Source organism: Delphinus delphis, chromosome 21 (genome assembly GCF_949987515.2).
Source record: "Delphinus delphis chromosome 21, mDelDel1.2, whole genome shotgun sequence".
Taxonomy (NCBI): Eukaryota; Metazoa; Chordata; class Mammalia; order Artiodactyla; family Delphinidae; genus Delphinus; species Delphinus delphis.
This window is the reverse complement of record NC_082703.1, coordinates 6,359,102-6,384,414: the sequence shown is the minus strand read 5'-3', so window position 1 is coordinate 6,384,414 and position 25,313 is coordinate 6,359,102. Positions and strand designations below refer to the sequence as shown.

The 25,313-nt window shown below is 51.1% G+C and overlaps 2 protein-coding genes across 2 annotated transcripts; both read right to left on the bottom strand.

Annotated features, from left to right (window-relative positions):
• Positions 1 to 3,466: 3,466 nt before the first annotated feature.
• Positions 3,467 to 8,071, bottom strand: GOT1L1 (glutamic-oxaloacetic transaminase 1 like 1). The gene is made up of 9 exons (XM_060001263.1): positions 7,966 to 8,071; positions 6,909 to 7,090; positions 6,060 to 6,171; positions 5,692 to 5,801; positions 5,390 to 5,482; positions 5,146 to 5,296; positions 4,493 to 4,658; positions 3,880 to 4,022; positions 3,467 to 3,618 (listed from the first exon to the last, which is right to left on the bottom strand). The coding sequence occupies exons 1-9, from the start codon at positions 8,069 to 8,071 to the stop codon at positions 3,467 to 3,469; spliced, it is 1,215 nt and encodes a 404-aa protein (XP_059857246.1).
• An 11,830-nt stretch (positions 8,072 to 19,901) lies between these two features.
• On the bottom strand, positions 19,902 to 21,150 carry ADRB3 (adrenoceptor beta 3). Its single transcript, XM_060001140.1, is given in 3 exon segments — positions 19,902 to 20,035; positions 20,038 to 21,033; positions 21,036 to 21,150. Coding segments are annotated over 3 exon segments (1,173 nt in total). The 3' UTR covers positions 19,902 to 19,973.
• Between the last annotated feature and the right edge of the window lie 4,163 nt (positions 21,151 to 25,313).

Sequence of the window (25,313 nt, the reverse complement as noted above, 5' to 3'; positions counted from 1 at the left end):
CGCTTAACTCCCAAATCACGGTGCGGAGTGAGGGTCCCTGTCACAAGTCCACGGGAGAGGCGTAGGCGAGCACAAGAATTTGGCTTCCCCGGGGAAGACCCTAGAGCCCGGGCAGGAGTGGAATCGCGAGCGAAGGCGAAGGCCTGCTGGGGGCGCTCAGGAGCAGTTCCGAGTCCATCCTCCACCACGGCCCCTACCCCGCATCCCACAGCGGGTCAGCCCTCCAGGCCTTGTCCAGGGACCAGAGCCCCAGCCTTAGACCAGGGACTCAGGCCGACTCCTAGGTAAAGAACGCCTTTCTCCCACCTCTGGGTTCCCCTCTACCCGCTGGCCGGTGCTTGGCCAGGTGACCTCGCCGCCCGCGGTCGGATGCTCGGCCCCGGGTACTGCCCGGCTCTGCTAGGTCCGCTCCGTCCGGGAGGCTGCGCGCTTGCCCCACCGTGGAACCCCATTCTCGACTTTCCTCAGCTCGAGTTGGGCGTCCTCCCAACCCTGGGCCCCCCAACACGCGCGCGCGCACACAGACACACACACACACACACACACACACACACACACACACACACACACACACACACACACACACACACACACACACGGGATTTGGAGCTGAGCCTGGGGCCATCTCTGCCTGCGGACAACGGGGTTTCCTGGAAGATGCGCCCAGGGCCCAGGCTTCTCCTGTGCGTCTGCAGCCACTTGCCGACCAGGGAAAATCGGAACAAACTCGCAAATTTTCTTTTACTACGAGGTCTTGCTGGGACCCACAGCCGATGGAAAAGGGGAGAAGGCAGCCCCAGAAAGCTCAGTGCGTGCACTACAAACTGCTGGGCTTGGCGCCCGCATCTGTGAGCAGAAACACGGGGACGCCTGTCCCCGGGATCCTCTGGAACCCTCTGGAATCCCAGCTTGCCCAGGCTTGGATAACCTTGGAGTCGTGGGCCACCGACAGAGGCGGATTCACTTGAAGACCAAGATCCAATTAAATATATATATATTTATATATTGGACCAATATATATTTATATATTGGTATATTAATTGGACCAAGATAATATATATATTAAAAAATTAAAAAGAGGTGATCAAGGCAGAAACTAGTTTCAAGGAAGTCTTAAATGAACATCAAAGAGATGTAAAACGGAGACCTGAAGCCAACTAGCAACAAAGGGTGAAAAGATATTCTCTCCTCAAATCCTGCTGGGATTCTGGGCTGGGGGTACCAAAAGCCCGCATATTTCCTATAAGCTAGTAGGAGAGGTCACAGGCAGTTCCAAGCTTTGCTTGTTCAAGGCTTTCTTATCTACATAAACTGAAAGTCACTAGAATTATTTTATTAGGCTCAGCAGGTTGGAGAGAACCTGGCTGAATAAATTCTATCCTCATGCTTTGAGAATGGTTACAAATGCTACCCACTGAGGGTTCCTCTAGAGATCTTCTGACATTAAGGCTAGAAGCCCTTAGAATCTGGGGACAAGAGACTCTTCAGAAGACCTGAAATAAGAATCTTCACCTGTGGGTAAACACAGGAACTTAAGATAAATTCATCTCTAAGCATCAGGAAACCAAAGGAGATGGCCTCATTTGCTCCATGAGCTTGCCTGCAATCCTTCTCAATTATGAGACCCGTAGACAGAACCTCTGCTTCCTCTCATAAGAACTACAATTTATGGAAAAGGTATTATTTATTTTCCAGGAAGGAGCCGCCAGCCTTGATAGACAGGTTTGGGTATCTTAAGCCCAACCCCATGAGGCTGCTCACTTGTCTTGAAGTGAGCTCAAGTGAGCTCACTTGAAGAACAATCTTCGGGGAGTGCAAGGAAGCTGAGAATGGACTTGCTTAAATCCTTGTGCTATATGCAGCTCTGGGACTTCCCTGGTGGTCCAGTGGTTGAGAATCCGTCTTGCAATGCAGGGGACACTGGTTCGATCCCTGATGGCGGAACAAAGATCCCACATGCGGTGGGACAATCAACTAGAGAGCCCGCGTGCCACAGCTAAGACCCGATGCAGCCGGAAAAAGAAAAAAAAATGCAGCTCTGCACCTAATTTAATGTGTGTTTCAGGAGTCCCCAAGGTTCAATGATTCATTAGAAGGACTCACAGGACCCAGTAAATCTGTTACATTCGTGGTTACAGTTTATTACAGTGAAAGGACAGGACTGAAATCAGCAAAGGAAAAAGGCAGATAGGGTGGAGTGCAGGAGATACCAAGCACGAGCTTCCAGTTTCCTGTCCAGTTGTCCTGTTCCAGTTGCACAGACAGTGCTCAATTTTCCCAGCACCAGTGTGTGACAACATGTGTGAGGTGTTGCCAACGAGGCACACCAAGACTTTGATATCCAACGTTTTTATTGGGGGTTAATCACATGGGCATGCGTGCCTGCATAACTCACCTTAACTACCCAGTCTCCAGCCCCTAGACATCAAACTGACACAGCATGACCCAAGGGTTCCATCATACAAACCACTCTTGTCAGGCAGGAAACTCCAAGGGCTCAGACTTCATTTCCCAGTAACTGGTCAAGGGTCAGTCCTGAAGCCCCTTGGAATGTATAGAGTTTGGGCAACGAAGTCCTGCTCTGTTAACGTTTTCCTGAAACTTACTTAGCACTTATTACATGCCACCTTTTATGATTAACTTCTTTTTTACCAAGTGAGTTGTATTTCCCCAGCTGGGGTGGAGAACATCATAAGAGCAGCAACAGTGTCTTATACCTTTTAGTATCCTGGGGGCTTGCAGAGTTCCATGTATTAACAGACACCCAATAGTCACTTCTGTTTCATGTGATTAAGGCTCATCTTCCAACTAGACTATAAACTTCCAGAGAAAAAGAACTGGACTGTGCCTGTTTTTTGCATACCTTTTGATGCCCAGATGTTATGGTCTGAATGTTTGTGTCTCCTCAACATGCATATGTTGGAAGCTAATCACCAATGTGATGGTATTGGGATGTCATTAGGTCATGAACGTGGAGCCCTCATGGATGGGATTAGTGCCCTTATGAAAGATGACTCAGAGATCCCTCACTCCTTCTACCATGTGAGGTTACAGGCAGAGGTGCTGTTTATGAACCAGGAGGTGGGCTTTCACTAGGCACTGACTCTGTTGGTGACTTAATCTTGGACTTCCCAGCTTCCAGAACTCTAAGAATCTTAACGAATTTCTGTTGTTTATAAGACACCCAGTCTATGATATTTTGTTATAGCAGACCAAATGCACTAAGACACCAGATCAGGCCCTTAATATGATAGATGCTCAACAAATATGAGATGGTCAATGAACGTAAACATTCCCTCTTTCTCTGGGTCTCTTTGCTGAGGCCAGACCAATGCTTCATCAATGGATGGAGAGAGAGACAGAGAGTGTTTTGCAGAGAAATGAATTGCAGCAATGAATAATCAGCACAGGATTTTTTTAGAGACCAAAGGTTTTATTCCAATCAGGAGTCATTTACTTTTGGAAGCTATTTCTCTGAGTCCTTTGTGAAGAGGACAGCCTCATTGATGCTCTCAGTGATGTAATCTATGTTGTAGGAATTGATACAGGTGAAGTTGATCCGCCCATTCTTGGGGATATAGATATGCTTTTTCTTGACCAAGTAGTCCACCTGTTGGGCTGGTGATGACCATAGGGTCTCAGATCCTGAGGTGGCCACCTCTAGCTCCCCTCTAGCCTAGGGTGAATTATGGAGGAGAGGGAGTGTCAGCCTTTCTGGGGATCCAGAAGCATCTTGAAAGCAGCTCTACCTTCCTCAGGAAAGGATCAAAATCTGGGGTGAAGCTAGGGACTAGTCACCTAGTCCATGAAGTTTATGCTCAAATACAAGCCCAAATACAAGGTGAGAAAGTGGGGAGCTGTCCCTTCCTAGACACTTACGGTTGAGTCCAAGATAGCCATGGGACCCCTTCTGCTCCGTGATGTGATCCCAGGAGCCTGGGGTTCCCAGGAGCCGGAGCTTCTCCTTCACTTTTTCCTTGGTCATCATGACGTTCTTTACAACCCCTTCCAGACTCTGTTTCCTGCCAAGGGAAAGACATCAGGAAATTAAGAGCATAAGGTCTCCCCGTGCTCTCAGCCTCCTCAGTGCCTTTCCCCTCTTCTCCCTTCAAAAGTGGTGGAGCCAGGCCTCCACCTGGGATGGTTATAAATGGGAGGGGGTTTCAGTCCATATTAATGTAAGCAAGGGAAGCAGACTCTCAGGCAGAGTAGCAGGCCCTTGGTCCTTCCTCATCTCCTCCTGCAATCTGGGAATGTTCAAATAATTCAATAATAATTTGACCTGGGTCCAAAAAGCGCATCCTATTACCCACTGCCGCAGGCTGGGCAACCCTCAGCATAGCCGCTGCCATTGGTACACAGGGGCTCCTCAGTAAAGAGTAAAGAGGCAATGTGGGCAGGAAGAGAGGCAGCCACTGCATCCTGTGAGTCAGCAAGTCTGTGGGTATCCAGAGGCTCCGCCCACCCGTCCTGCCCCACCCCTACCCCTTACCATTCTCCCTGCATAGCCGGGTTACAGAGGACAGAGGTGATAATGCGAGCACCCGTGGTAGGAGGGTTTAGCCACAGGGCCCGCGCGAAGTCTGTCAGCTGCGAGAGGACGCACAGCAGGAGCTCGTTACTGAGTGCCACCACCACGAGGATCCCCACTCCTTCGTCTGCAGCATTGGGACAGACAGCATGTCTCAGCGCCCCCTCTGCCATTCCCGGGCCGTGCACGCGGTCTCTGCCCCTTGCCTTGCTGAAGAGAGGGCTGGACAGCGGGGCTTACCACCCAGCCCCACCAAGTTGGCATCCATGCCCCGGGAAGCTGCCACAGGCTCCTCTTGCAGGAAAATGTAGCCACAGGTAAGAGCCTTAAAGGTGGAAGGGACTTGAAAGATCACTAACTCCCACCCCTCGTCTTACAGTGGAGGAAACAGAAGCCCGAGAGGCGTGAGATGGCTCAGCTAGAGTCAGTTTTAGCAGCTGAGCTGAGACCATACCACAGAACCTGACTGGTAGCTCAGTGCCCTTCCCTTCTGCCGCCGGTGCCCTCTCTGGAGGCCTGGGTTCTCTCCAGAGGGTAGGAGATGTCAAACGCGTCGCTCGTGCCCAGGGTGGGGCACCACCAGGCCTTCCCTTCTCCTCCTGCCCACGTCATACCATAAATACCAAAATTCTTGGACAGAGACTGGCTGCAGAAGAACTCAAAGCCTCGAGACACAAAGTATTGTAAGAATCTAGCATCTTCTTCCAGGTCACCTGTCGTTAAACCTTGATAGGGAATGTCAAAAAATGGAAAGATCTGCTTGCTCTGTAGGAGAAAGGAGAATGAGAAAAGGAAGGGACTGATGGAGGCGCGGCAGGTGGTGAGAGGGAGGGGAGCCAGGCGGGAGGGTGGGCTCACCTTCATGAGGACCATCAACTGTGTCCACTGACCCTGTGTCAGCTTGCAGCTGCCGATGTTCCCAATCACGAAGATACAGCCATGCGGGGCCTGCTGCAGGTAGAGACTGTCTCGTCAGGCGCTTCCTTGACCACGTAGGTCGTGGCAACGCGACATTGGGAGGAGATGTGGTCCTCCATGTTGGTCCTACTAAAGGGCTACGAATCCAAGCTTAGAAAAGGCCTTGATGATCGAAGGGGGCGGGAAGGGAAAGGGAAACTGTGAATCAAGTCTGGGGGGTGCTTCTGAGCGAGCACATCTACCTCCACCACATCGAGGAGCATGCCGGGGTCCAAGCACAGCCGTGCGGAGTCCCAGAAGATGTGTTCATAAACTGTAAAGCCCATGTCCTGGAAGACGAGTCCATGCGGTTCTGTGGGGAGACATCCCCCACCAGCTGGTACCCGGCAGGTGGAAAGATGGAAGCAGCCACACCAGAGAGTGAGCCTGAGGGGGAGGGTCAGTGGCCGAAGGCAGGACGGTAACAGGAGAGGGACAAGCATACCTTGGCTCGTCCACCATGTTTCTCATGACAGAGGGTGCGGAGGACAACAGTGGAGATTGCAAATGGGGTAGGAATCAGGAACACAGGACGGGGGTCTGCTGTCGCCCCCACTTGCCTAACACTCACCTTTGTGAGAAGAAATGATGTAAACTACTTGAGAATCCCGATGCCAAGTTTTGAGGAACTGGGCCCCCAGCTGGAAAGCACCGCTGTCACCTACAGTGTGCACGCCCCCTGCCTGCCAGCAAACCAGAAGCAGGAGTAGCACCTGCAGGCACTGATGTTTCCCAGAAAAAGCTGGGGAACGAGGGTCGCTTCCTCATGGAGGTCAAAGCAACATGCTCCAACACATACGCCTCCATTGACTCATTCAACCAGATTTACTGAGCACCTACTATGTGCCAGACACTGTAGTAGGCACTTGGGATGCATAAGGGAACAAAAAGAACACCCTCCACCCCTGTGGTGCTCACATCCACACCAGGCACGGGCAGCCTTTTTCTACAAAGGGCCAAGTAGTCAATGTTTTAGGCTTTCAGGCTGTATAACTACTCAAGTCTGCCTTTATAGCAGAAGACAGCTCTGGACAAGGCAAGCAAATGATCGTGGCCATGCTCCAATAACATTTTCTGGACATTGAAATTTGAATTTCATATAATTTTCATGTGTCCCAAAATATTACCCCTCTTTGATTTTCAACCATTAAAAAAAAATAAAAAAAGAGTGATGGTGATACCAGCCCCACTTCAGATTCAGATCATCCCCTTCTTAAAAGAGCTTGCACATGAGCACGTGGGCTGGTGCGAGAGCCCTGGTTTGGGGTCCTGGCTCTGCCCTCCAGTGACCAAGCTGGGGGACTCTCTGAGCCTCAAGGGGCCCATCCAAAGTCTCTTTCAGGTTTATGATTGCACATCCTCTATCCCCGATCTCCACTCCTTGTGTCTCGGTGAGTAAGGAAAGGGCCCTGCTTCTCACCCTGTTCTCCATAATGACTTGGCTGTCCTTTCCAAAGAGGAGGTTCAAGGAGGCCTGGATGAATGATTTCATGCCCATCACTGGCGTGTACTCATAGGTCAGGGAGGGATCCTGGGCGATCTGCATTCGGGTCTTGCGCACGACAGAGGACACCCAGGGTTGGCCTTGGCTGGTCATGCAGACTGTGAGGGTAAGGGAAGAGGGGGCTCTTTTTTTTGCGGTACGCGGGCCTCTCACTGTTGTGGCCTCTCCCGTTGCAGAGCACAGGCTCTGGACGCGCAGGCTCAGCGACCATGGCTCACGGGCCCAGCCGCTCCATGGCACGTGGGATCTTCCCGGACCGGGGCACGAACCCCTGTCCCCTGCATCGGCAGGCGGACTCTCAACCACTGCGCCACCAGGGAAGCCCGAAGAGGGGGCTCTTAATGCCCACCTCAGCATCTGCGAGTTTGGGCTCTTCAGAAAGCCCACAGATCTGTCCTGCCTCTCTTGGGGCTTTGGGAAGTCATCTAGGAAAAGACAACTTTCCTTTTCTTTTTCCCCTTTTATCAAAACAATGTGTTGTTAGTGAATGTATCTAATTTTCATCTTTTTAAAAAAGGCAACAGAAACCTATGCCATTTAAAGGGCAAAAATGATAGACAACGTGAGAGCTGTAGGTACATGAGACTGAACAAAGGTGACACTGACTTTCACCATAACAAGGGCTGGCTGCATCCCTGAACGGTCCATTTTAGGAGCCATTCTCAGTACAGGAGCAGAGGAGGGAGGGGGTGGAATGAAGAGGCTGAAGGAAGTACAGTGTCCACACAGGCCCCAAGCGTAGAGCTGGGGGAGAGGATACAGCTCTTATCAAATCCCGGGAAACCCACAGAGAAGGGCAGAGGGCACAGAATGGCCCAGGAGGTTTCCTGCTCTTTTATTTACCCACTGGGCAATTCTGTTAACAGGAGCAGAGCTGTCTGTCTGGGGAGGCTTGGGCTCTCTCCCGATACGGCCCTCCGAGAGGCAATGATGGTAGACTAGGTCTCACGCTCCAAAACTACGAGGCACCTACCTTTATAGGCCAGGAACACCTTGTTAGGGTGGTCATCTTGTTTGTAGGTCTTCAGCAAGCTGCCTTCTAGCTTCTGGGCTAGGGGTACATCCGTGAACACAGACATCATTGAGGGAGAGTAGAGCCAAGACTGTGCTTCCGCTCCCGAAGGCTTCTGCTCTGCAGCGTTCCTCCAAGTCTGGACCCGACAGACCAGCCTCTTCCCAGAACCTTGGCAACTCCAACGCAGAGGCTCCGGTCAACTGGTCACCAGAGCAACAGAACCCCACCACTCACTGTCTCCGCGGTGGCCATCCTCCAGGGCTACGGGAATGCTGCAAGACAACTGGGGAGAACCCTCTGAGAGAGGGGGCCGGGGGAGGGCGTAGGGAGGACTTGGAACTCCCAGGCACCTCTCCCTAACTCACTGGCTCCTTTCATCACCTAATCCAAAATAACAAGTCAGCCCCTTAGAAGATGGGGCAATGCAGGCAGCCATGAGCCTGGTGAGGGCTCCTCCTGCAGATGGGAAAATCTCTGACCCAGCAGTAACGTGAATCGAGGGATACATTTTAAAAGCTTCTACTTTCATTTTGCTCAGGGCTCCAGATTTTTTTTTTTTTTAATAGAAAGAAATCACTGTTTTCTTCTACAGTTATTTTCATAAAGAGTCCTATGTTTAGAACAGTATAACTTGCAACTCTCTAAGCCAATCCTGTTTCTCTGTTATTTACAGACGAGACTTCTACATTTGCAAACTGTTTCAGTGGTGGCCGAGCAGCAAGTGTAGAAGGCAGAGACCAAAGGCAGAAAGCGTTGGCCTCTGCAGGGTCAGTCTTGCATTTTGCTTTCTTTTTTTTCCAAATGACTTTGTGATCCTTGCAGACACTGTTGGTGTCTCACTCAAATACATTTTCCAGCCCTGTTGGTGGATAAGGCTTATCTTTCAGATCTACCTTCCAGATTGTCCTTGGCAACAGGAAACGACCTGGCAGGTTACACCCCCATCAGCATCACACTTACACCCCCAGGACTGCCTGATCCTGGCATACAAAAAGCCAGCCCTCTTGCCTTGGGGGATGCACGTGGCTCAATTTGCACTTTAGGGCCCATCCCCCAATCAGGCCAAGGCCCCATCCTTGCATGGCCCCCTCCCCTTCACAGTCGTGCTTCCCCCACTTCCTTACAGGTTCCTCCTACAGGGCACTCCCTCTGAAAATCACATGCCCCAAATCTCTGTCTCAGCCTGTGCTTCCAGGGAACCTGCCTTGAGACAATGATAGTGGAAGTTATCCTTATTATTGTAGAAAACTTTAAAACTTCAAAAAACAATAACAAAGAGCACCGATGTCCTACAGTCAATCCACAACCACAGTTAACATTTTGGTGTACACCCCTCTGGTTTCTTCTCTAAGATGTTTATATTTTAAGATGATGGTTATTGGGACTTCCCTGGTGGCGCAGTGGTTAAGAATCCACCTACCAATGCAGGAAACACTGGTTCGATTCCTGGTCTGGGAAGATCCCACATGCTGTGGAGTAACTAAGCCCGTGCGCCACAACTACTGAGCCTGTGTTCTAGACTCCACGAGCCACAACTACTGAGCCTTTGTGCCACAACTACTGAAACCTGCACACCTAGAGCCTGTGCTCCGCAACAAGAGAAGCCCGCACACCACGAGGAAGAGTAGCCCCTGCTCGCCGCAACTACAGAAAGCCCGCGTGCAGCAACGAAGACCCAACGCAGCCAGAAAAAAAAAAAAGATTATGGAGATCAAAATTGCCGTGTCATTATTCATCATTCTTGTTTTCACTACACATTTCAGTTGTGACAATTTTAACATCTGTGCCAATGAGAACTTTTCATGCAGCAGGTAATAAAAAACCCAACCTAAACTACCTTGAGAAAGAGAAGGAATTTCTTGGCTCTATAATGGGGCAGCCCAGGGTACATCTGACCTCACTCATCGTTCAAGCCAGAGCGTAATGAGTCATCAGGGCTCCAGCTCCCTTTTCTGTGGTTCCCTTGGCTCTGCTCTTCCGGATGTTTCTGCTCTGTTCTCGGGCTGACTCTGGGCACGGGAGCAAATGCCAGTGTAGCACATGTGCAGAGGAAGCGCATCTGAGGAATTTACATTGCAGCTCTGTTTGCAAATAAACTAAATGCCAATTCCTGAAGGAATGTTTACATTAATAATGGGATATCCATATAATGGAATCCCATGCAGGTGTTAAAGGCAGCCCTACGTGTACAAATGTATAAAAATATTCAAGATACATCATTAAGAACAAAGGAGTACAAATAGATAGCAAAGTGGGGAATATTTGGGGGGATATATCAATAAAAGATGCATTTGCATGTATATGCCTAGAAAATCTCTGGAGGGGTGCATGAGAAGCAGGTAACTGTGATCACCTCTGCAAACTGGAACAGGCTGGCTGGTGGACAAGGACAGAGAATAACCCTGACTTGCTTTCCACTGGACACCACGTTGCCCCTTGGAAATGTTAGACCACCTGCATATGATTTCTCATTTAAAAAGTGTTTATGGGCTTCCCTGGTGGCGCAGTGATTGAGAGTCCGCCTGCCGATGCCTGCCGGGTTCGTGCCCCGGTCCGGGAAGATCTCACATACCGCGGAGTGGCTGAGCCCATGAGCCATGGCCCCTGAGCCTGCGCGTCCAGAGCCTGTGCTCCGCAACGGGAGAGGCCACAACAGTGAGAGGCCCACGTACCGCAAAAAAAAAAAAAAAGTGTTTATGTTTTCAAACAATGGCTGCAGCCTTTCCAGACGTTACATCCTCACTATCCAGAAGAAGAGAAAGCGTCTCTTCTCTTGGCTCCTTGCAAGAATGAGGAAGCTTCCCTCCTCCAAGCCCCGGCCTCCTTTCTCTGGCTGCAGTGGGTCACTGGCCCATCCCTGACCAAGGATGGGATACTCTGGTGAGTGTAAACCAGTCACCTAGAGCTGAGGGGGAGTGTTCATCCCTCCCAAACTGCACAGCTAAGAATGGACAGAAGCATTCCCAAAAGAGATGCCAGGTGTTCTCAGAAATGGGAGAGCGGAGAAGGGATGCTGGAAAGGCAGTCGGAGAGTGTTCGCTGAATCATCCATTCCCAAGGCTTAAGAACCACCATCTTTTTTTTTTTTTTTTTTTTTTTTTAATTTTGGCCGCACGGGCTCTTCTAGTTGCAGCGCGGGCTTAGTTGCCCCACAGTGTGTGGGATCTTAGTTCCCCGGCCAGGGATCTAACTCACGTCCGCTGCGCTGGAAGGTGGATTCTTAACCACTGGACCACCAGGGAAGTCCCCAGGAACCACCATCTTTAATGGCTATTTTTATGTGTGTTGGCTTTGTGCTTCCAAACGTGTTAAACATCCACGGTCCCCATTGCTGTCTCAGCAGCAGAGGGAAGGTTCCTTTCTGGTCTACCCCAGGCTACGGAGAGTGACAGCATGTGGGGAGTAACGGAGGGGGCAGTTGGCTTGTGCCTGAGGCTCTGCCTGGAAGCTGATCAGCCAATAACTGGGGATAGAGTGTTTGTGGCCCCAAGTTCTGACCATTCCTGGGGTGTTCCCTAGAACACCAGCCCACGCTCTAGGGGCCCGGGCTTCAGAGTTGTGACACACGGGCTCAGTAGTTGTGGCTCGTGGGCTCTAGAGCACAGGCTCAGTAGTTGTGGTGCACGGGCTTAGTTGCTCCGCGGCATGTGGGATCTTCCTGGACCAGGGCTTGAACCCATGTTCTCTGCATTGGCAGGCAGATTCTTAGCCGCTGCACCAGCGGGGAAGTCCCACATACTTTGCTTCTAATAAACACTTGTATCTTTTATCTTTTTCACAGTCTTGGTCTCTTTGCTGAATTCTTTCTTCAAAGAAGACAAGGACTGAGGCCCTTCTTCCAGCTTTTCACTGCTGGAATCAATCTGTCAGACTTATTGTTGAGCTGCACCCACAGGCCTGCAAGACATGGACTTGTTCCGTCTCAAGAGCCCAGAGTCAGCAACAGAGACATCAATGGTGTAATGGATGAGAGGGACCTTACATGTCTGAAGCGAGGTCTTGGAGCGACACCCCGCTGTGTGGGGCAGACAGAAGGCAGGACAAGGCAGTAGTCTTCGCTCCCGGGGTAATAGAGAGATTACCAGTTATAGGGGACTTGACGTCAGGATGGCTCATCAGTTAACAGGGAAACCAGCAAAGGGGTGCACCCGTCATGGCTCCTTGGGTAAACTATCATAGTTGAAATTGTTCTGATCTAAAGATTAGAACAATCACTAGCTAGGGCCAGGGTAAGTACATAGGCATTTACTGATTAGGCTCTATGATTAAGAGGGAAGGTCAGTCAGGTGAGTAGGGTGTAGGTGAAGCAGGGCCTGGCCCAGCAGGGGATGTACAGAGAGCAAGAGAACAGCCATCTTGGGTGGCCTGACCATACACTTATATATCCGACTCCAGTTTCTTTCCTAACTTCCGACTTGGAAATCCAAATGCCTACATAGTATCCCAATAAATCATTCATAGACGTTTCAAATTTACAGTATCTAAAAACTAACTCATAGTTTCATATCCTCCCATCATTTCTCCCCATTTTAGTAAGTGGCAAGTCCCTTCTGCCAGGTTCTCAGCCCAAAACTCTTGGTCTCATCCCGGACTTCTCTCTCTTTCTCTTACACCCTACCTCCAAGCCATCAGCAAACCCTGTCAGTTTTACTTTGTAACATATTTAGAATCTGTTCACTTTAAAATTATTACTTATTGCTGGAAGGGATGGGTGAGTGGATGAGTGGAGGGTACAATCTGTGTTTGGATGGGCGACAGAGGGTACAGTCTGTGTGAAGGTACAAAGAAAAATTAGCTCTTTAGTGAATTTAAATGTCGTTGGGGGAATTCCCTGGTGGTCCAGTGGTAGGACTCTGCGCGTTCAATGCCGAGGGCCCGGGTTCAATCCCTGGTTGGGAAACGAAGATCCCATAGGCTGCGCAGTGTGGCCAAAAACTAAAAATTAAGTGTGGTTGGAATAAAAGTGTATGGGGGAGAGGAGTGGTATGAAATCAGGTTAGGAGGGTAGGCACTTGTCCATCTAATGCCAGGCCCTTGTGTTAAGGGGTCTGAATCCTACCTCAAATGCTTCAGAAAATCACTGAATGATTTTGAGAAAAGGAATGACACAGATTTATACTTTAGAAAAATCCATCTGTGGGCTTGTGGGAGATGAACTGGAGGAAAGCCAGAGCTAGGCAAGAAGGCCCAGTGAAGACTACCTGAGTTAATTCTGTTAAGTGTTGAAGGCCTGAGATATGCTGTGGGTACCGGGTAAACCCACCAGATGTCCTCCATAAAAATACCAGGCACCACAGCAAGCCTGGAGGGAGATGTCAGTTCTGCAAAATATCTGCTTAATTTAAACAATATCTTATGTATCATTAATAATATTCACTTACTTTTGTCCAACTTTTCTACCTTTTTTTTTTTTTTTAAGAAGTATCTTTTTCCTTACAACAACTTGCAAGAAATGTTAAAGGAAAGCAAGGCAAAGTTTTCAAAACTGTTTCATTCTCCAGGGTCAGAGTGCAATACCAGAACGGGTCAAACGAGCTAGCCAGCAAGACTACCAAGGGGATGGGCATAAGAGTTAGGGTTACGGAGAAAGGACTAGTTTGCTCTTAAAATGTGTTCTCCCCTCTGCGTCTTCACGTAGCGGTGATGTTTGCCACCAGCCTCATATGTTTCTCCTTCCCCCCAAATGGTAAGAATTTCTTCATTGGGAAAGCAGCTGCCTGTGGCCCTGGGAGAGTGTTCCGACGTCAGTTAGATTCAGACTTGGGCCCAAGGGGAGCCCGCAGAGGAAGGGCTCAGTCACATGATCCAGTGACGGGGAGAGAAAACAGACAAGCCGTGGGTGGCGCTGAGCTGATGCAAAGCTCTCCCGTGCCCAGCACTCTCTTCTCTGGGAAGAACTGACCCATCCACTCTTCCTTCTGGGAATACCAACAGCAGAAGCAATAAGACTTCATCTTGTTTCTTGCTGAAGAGGCTTTGGGAACTGTGTTTACTGTGTGTTATAAAGTGTGGTTCCTCACTAGCAACTCAGAAATGAAAACTGTAGTGCAATGGGTTCTTTAGCTCCTAATTTTCTTAAAAGGCTGGGGAGAAGGAATCATAGAATGATTGGTCATTCCCTCAGGAGTGAAGGACGGAGGCTGAGAGATGCTCTTTCTGGACGAGACAAGCAAGAGTTTCCCAGAGTCCTTTGGAGAAAAGCAGGCCATGGCAGATCATGGGACCTTCCTGAGCTTGGGGTCCCATTGTATTTCAGTTTCTGATAGGAAATCTTTAAAAACAGGACCAGAGAAGGACTGTTAGAAAGAGCAGCCTGGGACAGAATTGGGAAGTAAGTTTATATTTGTTTTTCTATTATTGGGCCACAGATTACCACAAAGCAGCTCAGAACAACACACATTCATTATTTCACTTTCCATGGGTCAGGAGCCTGGGTCTTCTGCTCAGGGTCTCACCAGGCTGCAATGACCGTGTTGGCCAGGGCTGCAGTCTCACCTGGAGCTCAGGGTCCTCTTTCAGGGTCACACGGAACCCATTTCCTTGCAGCTATAGAGCTCACCGTGGCTGGCTTCCTCAAGGCTAGTAGGTACATCTCTCTTCTCTGCTCTCTGACCTTCTTTTAAAGGGCTCACCTGATTAAGTCAGGCCCACCTGAGGATAATCTCCCTTTCTGTTAACCTAAGTCAATGGATTAGGGACCTTAATTATATCTTCAAAATCCCTTCCCCTCTGCCACGTAACATGACATAATCACAAGAGTAACATCCCATCACTTTCGGCATTTTCTATTTGTTAGAAGCAAATTACAGGCCCCACCCACGTTCAAGGGGAGGGGATTATATAAGGACATGGGTCCTTGGATGTCATCTCAGAATTCTGCCTGCCACAGAGTCCAAGAGCTTCTGGAGGAAACAGCCCTTCCATGAGGGGTGACTGGAGTGATAAAAATTTCATGAGATCAGAACTATTCGTTAAAGAGTTCACATGGATCTCTCACTGTAATGGGTTGAACAGTGCCGCCTACCAAAAGGTATGTCAACCAGAACCTCAGAACGTGACCCGATTTGGAAGAAGGGTCTTTGCTGATATAATTAAGGCAAAGATCTTGAGACAAGATCATCCTGGATTAGAATAGGCCCCAAATCCAAATCCGATCTGTCCCTTACAAAGACACAGCTGTGCCTTTCTATGAGACAGGAAAGGAGAGGACACACAGGGACACCGGGGGAAAGTGAAGACAGAGGTAGACGTCAAAGCTATGTGTCTGTAAGTCAATGAAAGCCAAAATTGCCACAGCCATCAGAGGCTGGGAACGGGGCCTGGAATGGACTCTCCTTCAGGGCCTCCGGAAGGAACCAGCCCTGTCAACACCTTGATTTCAGACTCCTGGCCTCCAGAACTGTGAGAGAATGGATTTCTGTTGTTTTAAGCCTCCAAGGCTGTGGTCACTTGTTGTGGCGGTCTTGGGAAACGAGCACGCTCACCGTCCCCATGTGAACTAATGTCCAGGAGATGGGCTTGGTGGCCACAGGTACGACACGAACGCAGACTCTACAGAAATGCCAGTTCCCAGAGATGCCCTAGGGGAACCAAAGCAAGGCAGCCTTGTAAGCCAAGCCACGTTCATTACAGAATGTAGGAGATGTCCGTTCATTGTTATCCTTTTGTTGCCTCCCTTCACTGATGAATGTGTTTGATTCAGCAGCTATTAAAAAAAAAAAAAAAAGCGAAAACAACGGTAGCTTAACAGGATAGACATTTATTTCTCTTTCATTTAAGAGTTTTAAACATAAGCAGTTCAGGGCTAAAAAGATGACTTCACACCGCTGGACACCCAGGCTCCCCATGTCTGGTTTTTCTGCCATTGGCAACACATGGTTGCCATCTCATGACCCAATGTGGCTGCTTCAGTTCTTACCATCACATCTGCATTCCAGCCGGCTGGAAGTGGACAAGCGGACATGGGGGATACACCCTTTCCCTTTCAGACGTGGAAGCTGCACACTTCAGTCAGCTAGGACTTAAGTCACTTAGTCACACCTAGCTGCAAGTGAGGCCGCAATGTGTTTTTAGGGAGGCCACGTGCCCCAATCAAACTTAAGGGTTCTGTTACTCAAGGAAGAAGGGAAGAATGGAGAATGGACAGCAAATTCTGCCCACAGGAGACAACAAACGCAAAGTCTGACTTGACGAATCGCCTCTCAAATCTGGGGCCCAGGGAGATGGGAGAAAAGGCTCGTAACTGGAAATCCAGGAGTGCGTAGCATGCCCACTACCCTTCTGACTGATTATAGGATGAAACAGGGCCTGGGAAATGTGGGTTTGAGACAGCAGTAATAAGATGAGCGTGGAGAGTTAAAAGTGTTCCTGCTTCCCCATCACACCCTCAGCTGTGGGTAGAATTGTGTCCCCCTAAAAGAGATGTTGAATCTTAAACTCTGGTACCCCAGAATGTGACCTTATTTGGAAATAGGGTCTTTGCATGTATAATCAAGTTAAAATGAAGTCTTACGGAATTATGCTGGGCCCTGATCCAATGGCTGGTGTCCTTACAAGAGGAGGGAAATTTGGACACAGACACACGGGGGAGAAAGCCAGACAAAGACGGAGGCAGAAGTTGCAGTGAGGCAGCTATGAGTCAGGCGACACCCAGGCTTGCTGGCAGCCACCAGAAGCTACAAGAGGCAAAAGGGGATTCTTCCCCCAGAGCCTTCGGAGGGAGCATGATCCTGCCAACACCTTGATTTTGGACTTCTAGCCTCTAGAACTGAATAATTTTCTGTTTGTGGTGATTTGTTATGGAAGGTTTAGCAAACTAATATACCATCTCCCTCTTCCGGTTCCTTAGGGTACATTCTCACAAAGGTACCATAAAGCACAGACATCTAAAAGTGCCCTCTCTCTTAAACCTTCTGTCCATCCTTAAAATTACCTCATTATAAATGCTGCACCCCAATAGTAGGGTGAGCCAAACCATGACCAAAAGGTCAGGCACAGGCCAGATCAGGGTCTGAATGTGAAAAGAGAGCTGGAGGGGGAGGTGTACAGTGACATGGAGGTGACACCATTGGAATCAGCCTGAGGTAGGGATGAACCTGTGGAAGAAAGACCAGGCAGGACATGCCCACAGTGACCAAAGGCAAGTGGGTCCAAGATCCAGGCTGTCAACAGAAGCAGGACCAAACAAAGACCAAAGCCAGGAGACCTGGGTCTAGTCCGAGCTCCATACTCCATGACACCCCTTACACTGGAGGAGCCCTTTCAGTTTCCAAATCTTTTCACATATAGCCTCTCATCTGAGCTTCAAAACCAGTGTGCAGGAACTGAGTAGAGCAGTAATATAACCTGCGTTTGATTCACAGGCAAACAGAGATGTTAAATCACTTGTTCTGTGTAACTGATGGTGAGCAGTGAGTGCAGGGAAAGGAAAGTGAACTTGGGAGCCTGGTAGACTGGGTTAGAATCAGCACAGCAAGCTCTTTGATTTCTATGCAGCTGTATTTTTTCTTTGTTGTCACTACAACATAACATTTGGACAGCACCTCTTAGAGTGTTGGCATATTTATTGATGGGTCATTCCCTTCCTTCCTTTTTTATTTGTTTTTTCCAGCTCCAAATTCCGCGCAGTGTTGCCTTTCATTGACTACACTAATCTTGGCTACTCACAATTCACCTCTCTAGAAGTCAGTTTCTTCATCCATTTTATCAAAGGATTGGGCTAAACCATTCCTAGGGTCTCTTCAAGTTTTTGCAAGTCAGGGCAACTTGCAAACTCTGTCCACACCTGTTGTACCTTAAACCGCCGTCAGGGGGCGCCTCGCACCGCTTATGCCTTGGATGGAGCACAAAAGCTCTGCATAAACGCTGAAGCTGCAAAGCTCTGCCTAGGGCTCCCCAGAGGTCGATGAGAGCCAGACGTCCCAGTCACCGTCATTCCCCTTCTAAAGGCAAGAGAGGAGAGAAAGGGTTATTCTCCGTTTATTTTATAGATGAGGAAACTGAGGAATGCATTCTGATTTTCCTTAATCCCATAATAGGATGAGCTACGAAAGAGTCGATGGCCCTATGGAGTCTCTGCTCATCAGACAGTTGAGCATCATCTTCAACTGCTCACTCATTGGCCTAAGGCAGACTGTCCGCAGGGCATTTGGCAGGGGGCTGGGGCGGGCATTAGCAGATCTGTACCCCCATTGCCGGCTCCCATTTTTTCCCGGGACAGACACACAAACAAAGACATACTCCCTCCGCCAAGAGGGTCTGAGAGGGAGCCTGGATCTCTGGCTTTTAGGATGGAACCATAAAGGAAACTGTTTCCATGGCCTTCACCTGTGGCCCCAGGACGACAGGGAGAAGCTGCTCAACTCTGTAAGGGTTGAGGGATGAAGCTGGTGTGGAATGATAGCCCCGTGACCCCCCACAAGGACCACAGCCTGCATGTACCATCACTCCCCAGAAGAATCTACCACGGGGAGAGTCCTAGGAAAGTCTGTTATCACCTCCCCCTCTCCCTAATTCTGCCTGCCCGTCAGCAGTCCCACCTGATGCAGAAGGAAGGTTCCCTCTGAAAAACCCAGTCACCCCTCATCCCCTGTCCTCCAGCTCAGCACTCTCCCCTCCCACCCCCTCCCTTCTGCCCAGGCCCAGACAGGGCCCGCTGTTCGCTGTTCGGAGGGCCCTTTTGTTCTCACTGGTCTGTAAGTCTTCACACCCCTAGGCTCCGAGGATAGTTGTTTGTCTTCCACAGTTCAAGTGCTCAGGCCCCGTGCTCGCGCTAGCGAGAGCAGCCCACTTGGCATCCGAGGATGTAAATCTCCCTCAGCCTGACACCTGGCCACACATTGCTGGAGAAATGACCAGAGCAACCGGCTGCCTCTCCATCAGATGCACCGGTGACAATTCGCAGATGGAGTCCACAGCCCCAGTGCAAGTCTAAACACTCCAGAGGAGACTGACAGCTGGCACGCGGGTGCACGTCGAGCAAGACTCAAGCCTTATGAGCCCCTGGTTAGCGTTCAAGGACAATTCTACACACCAGAGCGCCCTTCCTCCCCCAAATCATCATTCTCCCCTGCCTAGCACTGACTGGGCAACTTCCCTCGGCGATGCTGGGAAAATATCCAGAGATGGGGAGAGAGCAGAGGCCCTCTTACGTGTCCCCAGGCTAAAGCAAGACTTCCCTCTCCCCTAAGGGTTCAACAGTTGAGTCCTTGCCAAGAAACTTTCCATACCTCAGACACCAGAGATCTCACTGCTCTGGGTCGAAAAGGAGAAAGTCATCTTTGGTATGCAAACATCCTAAGAAATAAAACCTGGCCTCCTGGACAAGAGAAAGCAGCTGAGGCCAGGTCCAATTCACAGGCAACACCCGTATGTGGAAATCCACCGAGCTCATCTTCAGGGCAGATCAGAGTTTCATATCCCTGGAGCCCCTGAACTTAGCCAATGCATTGTATGCTGCTGTCATCCAGCACGTTAAACTTTTGACGATTTAGTGGCTATCCTGTAAATCAGCCCGGACAATGGTCTCTGCTCATGGAGTTTAAATAAGAACCCACAAAATGACCCGGGGATTTCCATAGCAATTTTCTTGCCATAGGAAACTGCCTGATAAAGTTCATAAAAATTGAAATAAGGGGAAAAAATTATCAACGAGCTCAAACTTGTAATTCCAGTTTTACTTCAAGAGGATAATATAGGGCTTCCCTGGTGGCGCAGTGGTTGAGAGTCCACCTGCCGATGCAGGGAACACGGGTTCGTGCCCCGGTCCGGGAAGATCCCATATGCCACGAAGCAGCTGGGCCCGTGAGCCATGGCCGCTGAGCCTGCGCGTCCGGAGCCTGTGCTCCGCAACGGGAGAGGCCACAACAGTGAGAGGCCCGCGTACCGCAAAAAAAAAAAAAAAAATGACCGAAGGAGATACCGAATGCTTCCTGATCCCGAGCCGTCAACCCCTTCGCCTTGGCTACCTACCAGTCGAGCGGTGGGCGCTGCCTGGATTCTGCGGGGCTGGTCAGGGCCGCGGGGGCGGGGAGGCGGCGGCAGGGTGCTCCTCGGGCCGACAGCGGCCCAGCAGGCGGCGGAAGGCGCTGCGAAAGACAGGGCTGCGGCAGTAGATGAGCGGGTTGAAGGCAGAGTTGGCATAGCCTAGACAGTTAAGGGCGAGGAAAGCGGGGCCGGGCACTAGAGAGGGGCCCCCGAGGGCGCGCAGCACGTTGACTACAAAGAAGGGCAACCAGCAGAGAGTGAAGTTTCCCATGATGAGCCCCAAGGTGAGCAGGGCGCGGTGTTCCCGCAGAGGCAGAAGGCGCGCCGGCCGCCGACCGTAGGAGGGCACCCCTGCGGGCCAGGCGCACGGCCCCGCCGGGGCGGGGCACAGGGAGCAAGACCGAGCCCGCGGAGACTCCTCTGGCGGGAAGCGGCCCAGCTCCCGGAGCAGAAAGCGCAGCTGGCGCGTAGCCACCGCGAAAACTCGCGCGTAGACGAAGAGCATCACCAGGAGCGGAAAGTAGAAGGAGACGGAGGAGAGCGGCGCGTAGGGCATGTTGGAGGCGAAGGCGCAGCAGCGCGGATTGCAGTGGCAACGCTGCGCCTCGGCGTCGGCCCCGACGCGCCACCATTTGCTCATGATGGGCGCAAACGACACCAAGGCGGACACGACCCACACCGGGACCACTGCTGCCCGGGTTCGGCGTTTGGTGACCAGCGCGCCGTAGCGCAGCGGGTCGGTCACGGCCAGGTAGCGGTCCTCCCCCGGGGCGCACAGGGTTTCAATGCTGACGGTCACACACAGCACGCCCACCGAGGTCCACAGCTCGCAACCGGTGGCGCCCAGGGGCCAGTGGCCGGTCAGCGCCAACGTGGCCCCCCGCGGCACTACCAGGAACCCCACCACCAGGTCGGCTGTGGCCAGCGAAGTCACGAACACGTCGGTCATGGTCTGGAGTCTCGGCGTCCGGGCGATGGCCACGATTACCAGCAGGTTGCCCCCCACGGTGGCCAGCACCGCCAGCGCCAACAGAGCCCCGCTAGTGCCACCGCCCACGGCACCCCGGGCAGCCCGCTCGCGTTGGCAGTATTGGGCGCCCGGGTGGGGACATCTGGCCACGGGGCCAGAGGGCTGTTCCCGTGCGGCCAGGGAGCCATTCCCGCGTCGCGCGCGGGGCGGGAGGGAAAGAGGGAAGGGGTCTCGCAGCTTACACGGCTCAGGGGACGGGGCAGCGGGCCGTGGGAGCGATTCCCCCGGCCTGGGCCATCCTCCCCAGTCGACCCGCGAGAACGCACAGCCTGCCCCCCCCCCCCCCGCGCTGGGTGCCACCACTGGGGAGGGGGTGGGAGGAGGAGTGGCGGCCCTTAAAGGGGCAGCGGCCAATAGTCGCGACGCTCGGCGTCTGTAGGGAAATTGGGGCGTGCGTAGGGAAGCACGACGGATGCTTGACTCCTCCATTAGCCAAATCCGGAGTAAGATGTGTAAGAGGTAGGTCACGCCGTGTGTTCTCTGCCACGATGTGTCCGCTCCTGCCATGACCGGCGCCTGCGCTGACACGCTCAGCGCAGCGCTCCAGCGGCGTGGGTTTTCTACACCAATTTCCCCGGAAGGTCCAGCAGCAACTCTCGGGGAAGACACAGGAGAAGCCCCCAACCCTTTACCTTGTCGGAGGAAAAGGTAACCCTCCCAAGGCAAACAAGACGACCCACAGCAGCCCCTCTTCTACTTGGGTGTCCCTCCCCCTAAGATATTGTAAGTGAAGTCATAGAGGGCAGCCAGGGTCTTCCCTCTTCTCCCAAGACCCCCTTCCAATGAGATCTGACCCCCTTCGCTTCTATCCACTTACCCTCCCTGTCACTCTAGTTTCCCTTCTTTTTTTTTTTTTTTTCCTTTTCAAATCTTCCATTTTCCAGGAGTCTTTATCATTGCCTGCTCATTTGAATTTGGATTTGGCCTCAGGTAGCCTAAGATGCTGAGAGTTTCCATTTCTCCGTCTTCCACATTGCCCCCTCCACACACTTTCCACCAAGAAAGCTTCTAGGTGAGCCCCTTCTCTTAAAATGCTCCTGTTGTAGAGACGCGTTAAAAATGAACAAATGGGTTCCAGGTTGAGGCTTATCCACCGTCACCCCCAGCTCTCCACAAATCCTCCATCACCATGGCAAAGTCTTCTCTCTACTTCCCTGAAGATTTTATTCACGAACATTTGAAAAGTAGAAGACACTGAGCTGAGGAATCCACACATTGCGTCTTGGAGCGTGTGGAACCACAGGCCTGGTATTTTAGTGTCCGTTGAAGTCTCTCTTACAATCCCATCAGAGGATCCCTTCACCTGAAGAAGCCCAGGGCCTCCTCCCTTCCCCTTTCCCTCACCCACACTGATGCCTGGTTCCCAGCCCGGCTCTCCCGGTGGCTAAGCCAGTTCCTCTCAAAGTGGGTGTGGGGAGATTAGGCTGCAAAACAGTGTTCAAACTGAAGGGCAGGGAGGTATGACACCTTTATTAAGTCCTATCGATCCCGAACCTTGAAACTTCTTGCCTCCTCCCCTGAAACAATGGGACAAAAGGGGGTGAAATTATCATGGAAAATGCCTCCGGGGCCATGCCTTAGGGAGAGTCTTTTGAACAGCTCTATATTTCAAAAGAACCCTGTAGAGTCACTGGTCTAAGCAATCCCTCTGGGAGGCTGAGCCAGGGCCTGGGAGTTAGAGAGACTGGAGGGGAAGTGAGGACCGAAAATTATCCTCAAGGAAAAAGAACCCAGCTGCCTACCCACGAGCAGGGTTGGTCAGTGGCTCCCAAGCAAATGCCTTTTGTGCCCATGCTGTACCCCAGGCAGGCCTTTGGATCCGTGGAAGTGCATCGTGGGTAAAGGTGGAGAGGCCCGGCCTCTACCCCCAACCTCCAGTCACTACCAAGCTTTGCAGGCCCCAGCTGGCCAGAGTCTTGACCGTGGCCGCTTGCTGACCATCAGGGCAGTCACTCCCAAGTTGGGTTTTGCAACACCCCAGAGAGTGTTGCCAGTTACCACAAAGGGGTGACAGAAGATTCTCCAAGAGTAATCTCTAAAACAAATCCATGTCGTGCAGCAGGGTTTTTTGTTTTTTATTTCTTCCAGAGTGCCAGAGTTTGTGGGGGGAAGGGAGAGGGGTGCCAGGAAGTCAAGCGGCTTCAAAGGCTGCTGTTGTGCTAGGGGTGACCTTGTTAGTCTGAGGAACTGTGTAAAAGTGTTTACATCTCAAAAAAAGACAAGATTTCCCAAACCACGTGAGCGTGCCTGCGTTTGGGAAATGATGAGGCCCATAACCAAAGGAGACTGTGAGGAGAGGAATTAGGGCCCCTGTTAGTGGAGGCATTTAGGAGCCAGCAGAGAGCAGTGACCCAGCACCTGGAGAGCTTCCTTCTTTGCTCTGGCCCATCCCCTATCCCACCTTTCTCAGTCTGGCCTCCCCACCTCACCGACTACCTTGGGGCCCACAGGGAGAAGGGGTCCATCCTTTACCACTTTGGTCTCTTTTTTATCGTGCTTTTGTGTTTCTTACTTTTCTCTTTTGACTAGGTGAGGCATCCACGTTATTCAGCCATCAAAATATACAAAAGGCGTGTAATACAAAGTTGCCTTCAGCCCAGTTTTCAACTCCCTAACAGATAACCACCATTAATTAGTCTCTTGTTTATCTTTCCAGTAATATTTTATATATAAACAGGTCAATGCAAATACATATGGCTTTGTCGTTTCTTTTCGACCCAAATAGTAGAAAAATATACCGACTGTCCTGAACGTTGCTTATCTTACCTTAACAATATATATCTGTGACGCTTCCATACCAATGCACAAAAGCCTGCCATTTTTAGTATTCCATCGTATGGCTATACCATAATCTATGAAACCGATCGGCTATTAATAGACATCTAATTTACTTCCCATCGTGCCTAGTAGATGACGTTGCAATGAATCACTTGCAATCGTGTCGTTTCACACGTCTGTGAGTATATTTGTAGAATAAATTCCTGTAAATAGAATCACTATATCATGCGGTATATAGTTTACAAATTTAAAAGGTATTACCAGATTTCCCTCTCCAGGCAATGTACCCACTTACCCTCTTGCCATCGCTTCTGATGGCCAGCGAGGGGTGGGAGGCAAGTGACCCGCTGCTTTGGGAAATCACCCAAACGACTGGGCCCAGGGAGTTAGGCTGTCGGGTCTGTAGAGGTCATCCAACTGTGGAGAGAAGCGTGCATGGGCCAGAGAGAGCTTTACCCTGGCCCTGGGCCCCCAGATGACCTTTGTTCTGTGCCCTTGGAGGTAGACTGTGCATGCGGACCTCTGAATCTGCCGAGTTCAGGCCCCTAGGCTGCTGCTGTCTGTGTGTTGAGGGCTCCAAGGATGCAGGTCATCCTGTTGCGTCAGAGGCCAGCTGTGTGATGGTCTGTGATTTAGAAAATGGGGTGAGCAGAGCCAGAAGGAGACAGCAGCTGCCCTGCCCCGTGGGCAGAAGTTCTAGGAGCAGGGTGTGCTCTCCTTCCTTTGTTGGTTTTAGCTCCTGGTCTGTCCTCCGAGCCTCATGACCGGGTCCACGCATGTGCGTGTGGCTGTGTGCCTGTTTACGTGACGGGGTAGGAGGAAGCCTAGCTCAGGCGACTGAGCCCTGTACTTTGTCCAAGACTACGTGTGTTCAAGCTTTCCCCTCTCATCCTGTCTCTCTTCTTCCACTGTAAGCGTCCATGCCATGCCGTGCTTGAAACGCTGTGCGTAGGTGTGGCCTCTGAACAGCCGGCTTGGTGTTCGCTGTTTCTCCTTTTGTTGCAATTAGTCCAGGAGGGTAGAATGATGAGCTAAAAGGGGTCTGAAAGATCAAATCCAACACCAACATTCTACAGAATTAAAAAGCTGAGGTCCGGAGAGGAAACTGAGGTTGGACCATAATCTCACAGTGAAGGTTCATTCCCAGCAGGAGTACAGGCATCTGAGGAGCCGGGTCCTCTTCCCAAGCGCCTCCCCCACACTCCCTGGCAGTCTGCGGCCGGTGCCACCTGCCAGCCTGTCCTCTGGAGGGGAGGCAGGGCTCGGAGAGGACCACCGCCCTGCCCCCAGAGCTGAAAAGAAGCCCCCAACCTAGCACTTTCCTTGTCTTCTACAACATGCCATGGCTACTCTCCACACATCTGCTGTTTCCCAAGGCAAGGAGCTTGAAGGAGAGGCAGGGAAGGAACCTCCATCTTCAGGAGCCAAAAGGTCCTCTTGTGCCTAAGAGCTGGCCGGGGACAAGAGCCTTATTCAGGCAGACACAGGGGTGGACGCTTAGGATTTTCTCGCA